The sequence below is a fragment of the Cynoglossus semilaevis genome, unplaced genomic scaffold (assembly GCF_000523025.1).
Source record: "Cynoglossus semilaevis isolate Cse_v1.0 unplaced genomic scaffold, Cse_v1.0 C19102686, whole genome shotgun sequence".
In the NCBI taxonomy this organism is placed as follows: domain Eukaryota; kingdom Metazoa; phylum Chordata; class Actinopteri; order Pleuronectiformes; family Cynoglossidae; genus Cynoglossus; species Cynoglossus semilaevis.
In genome coordinates this window covers 1-955 of record NW_007586833.1, presented here as the reverse complement: position 1 = coordinate 955, position 955 = coordinate 1, and the positions used below count along the sequence as shown (strand labels likewise).

General features: G+C 45.4%; 1 protein-coding gene across 1 annotated transcript; it reads left to right on the top strand.

Moving 5' to 3' along the window:
• The first annotated feature begins 6 nt into the window (after positions 1-6).
• Positions 7-939, top strand: LOC112486644 (serine/threonine-protein kinase D3-like). The gene is made up of 2 exons (XM_025053980.1): positions 7-166; positions 419-939. Exons 1-2 carry the CDS (start codon positions 53-55, stop codon positions 674-676), a joined length of 372 nt encoding a protein of 123 aa, XP_024909748.1. The 5' UTR covers positions 7-52; the 3' UTR covers positions 677-939.
• Positions 940-955: the final 16 nt, after the last annotated feature.

Here is a 955-nt window from a genome sequence, read left to right as displayed (position 1 = left end):
TTACTGGTGCATTTGTGGAAATCTGTCTTTGTAAAGTTCTTCTTTTATTTTTATGACAGGGAAACACAGAAAGAGCGGCAGAGACGTGGCCATCAAGGTGATTGACAAGATGAGATTTCCTACCAAGCAGGAGAGTCAGCTAAGAAACGAAGTGGCCATACTACAGGTGATGACCGTCTGCTAATAAAGTACCGCTCAGTAACATCAGGTGTCGTATTTCATTCAAATGAAGCCTTAACTTGAACAAGTAGCTGGTTGTTTCAACCATGTGATTTACAAACCGCAGGCAGGAAAATAAGCCACGGTTTTATTTCCATGAAATAAAAAATTGGAAGTTCACGTTACTCTGACGGCTGTGGCTGTGCTGCTGGAAGTCACTTTCCCTAAAATGTCAATTCTTCATCCGTTTTTCCTTCAGAATCTGCACCACCCTGGGATCGTCAACCTGGAGTGCATGTTCGAGACTCCAGAACGGGTCTTTGTTGTGATGGAGAAGCTTCACGGCGACATGTTGGAGATGATCCTCTCCAGCGAGAAGAGCAAACTGCCTGAGCGGATCACAAAGTTCCTGGTCACACAGGTGGGTATCGGCTCTGGTCCGCTTCCTTCTCCTCTGTCCTTCAGGACAATCCGACTCTTCCCAGGTTGGGCCATAACCTTCATGTTACCACGGTAACATTAATGAGCGCTACGGTGCGATTTATCTGTCGGATTCACGACTGAATCGTGACATCATTGCCTTTTCAAACTTGGTACTTTAAAGTACACGCTTCTCCACTTCCTTCTTGTGTTTTTTCCCCTCTTGTATCGTACCTTCATTTTCCAACAAACTGTAATTTTCGATATCCTCCTTCCTGTTTTCGGGGGTGTGTGTTGGGCCATTGTGAGTGAAGCTGAGTTTCGCTCCAGAGCCTGTTTATTCTTGTGGTGAGCAGCTTTGTGTGTGTGTGTGTGT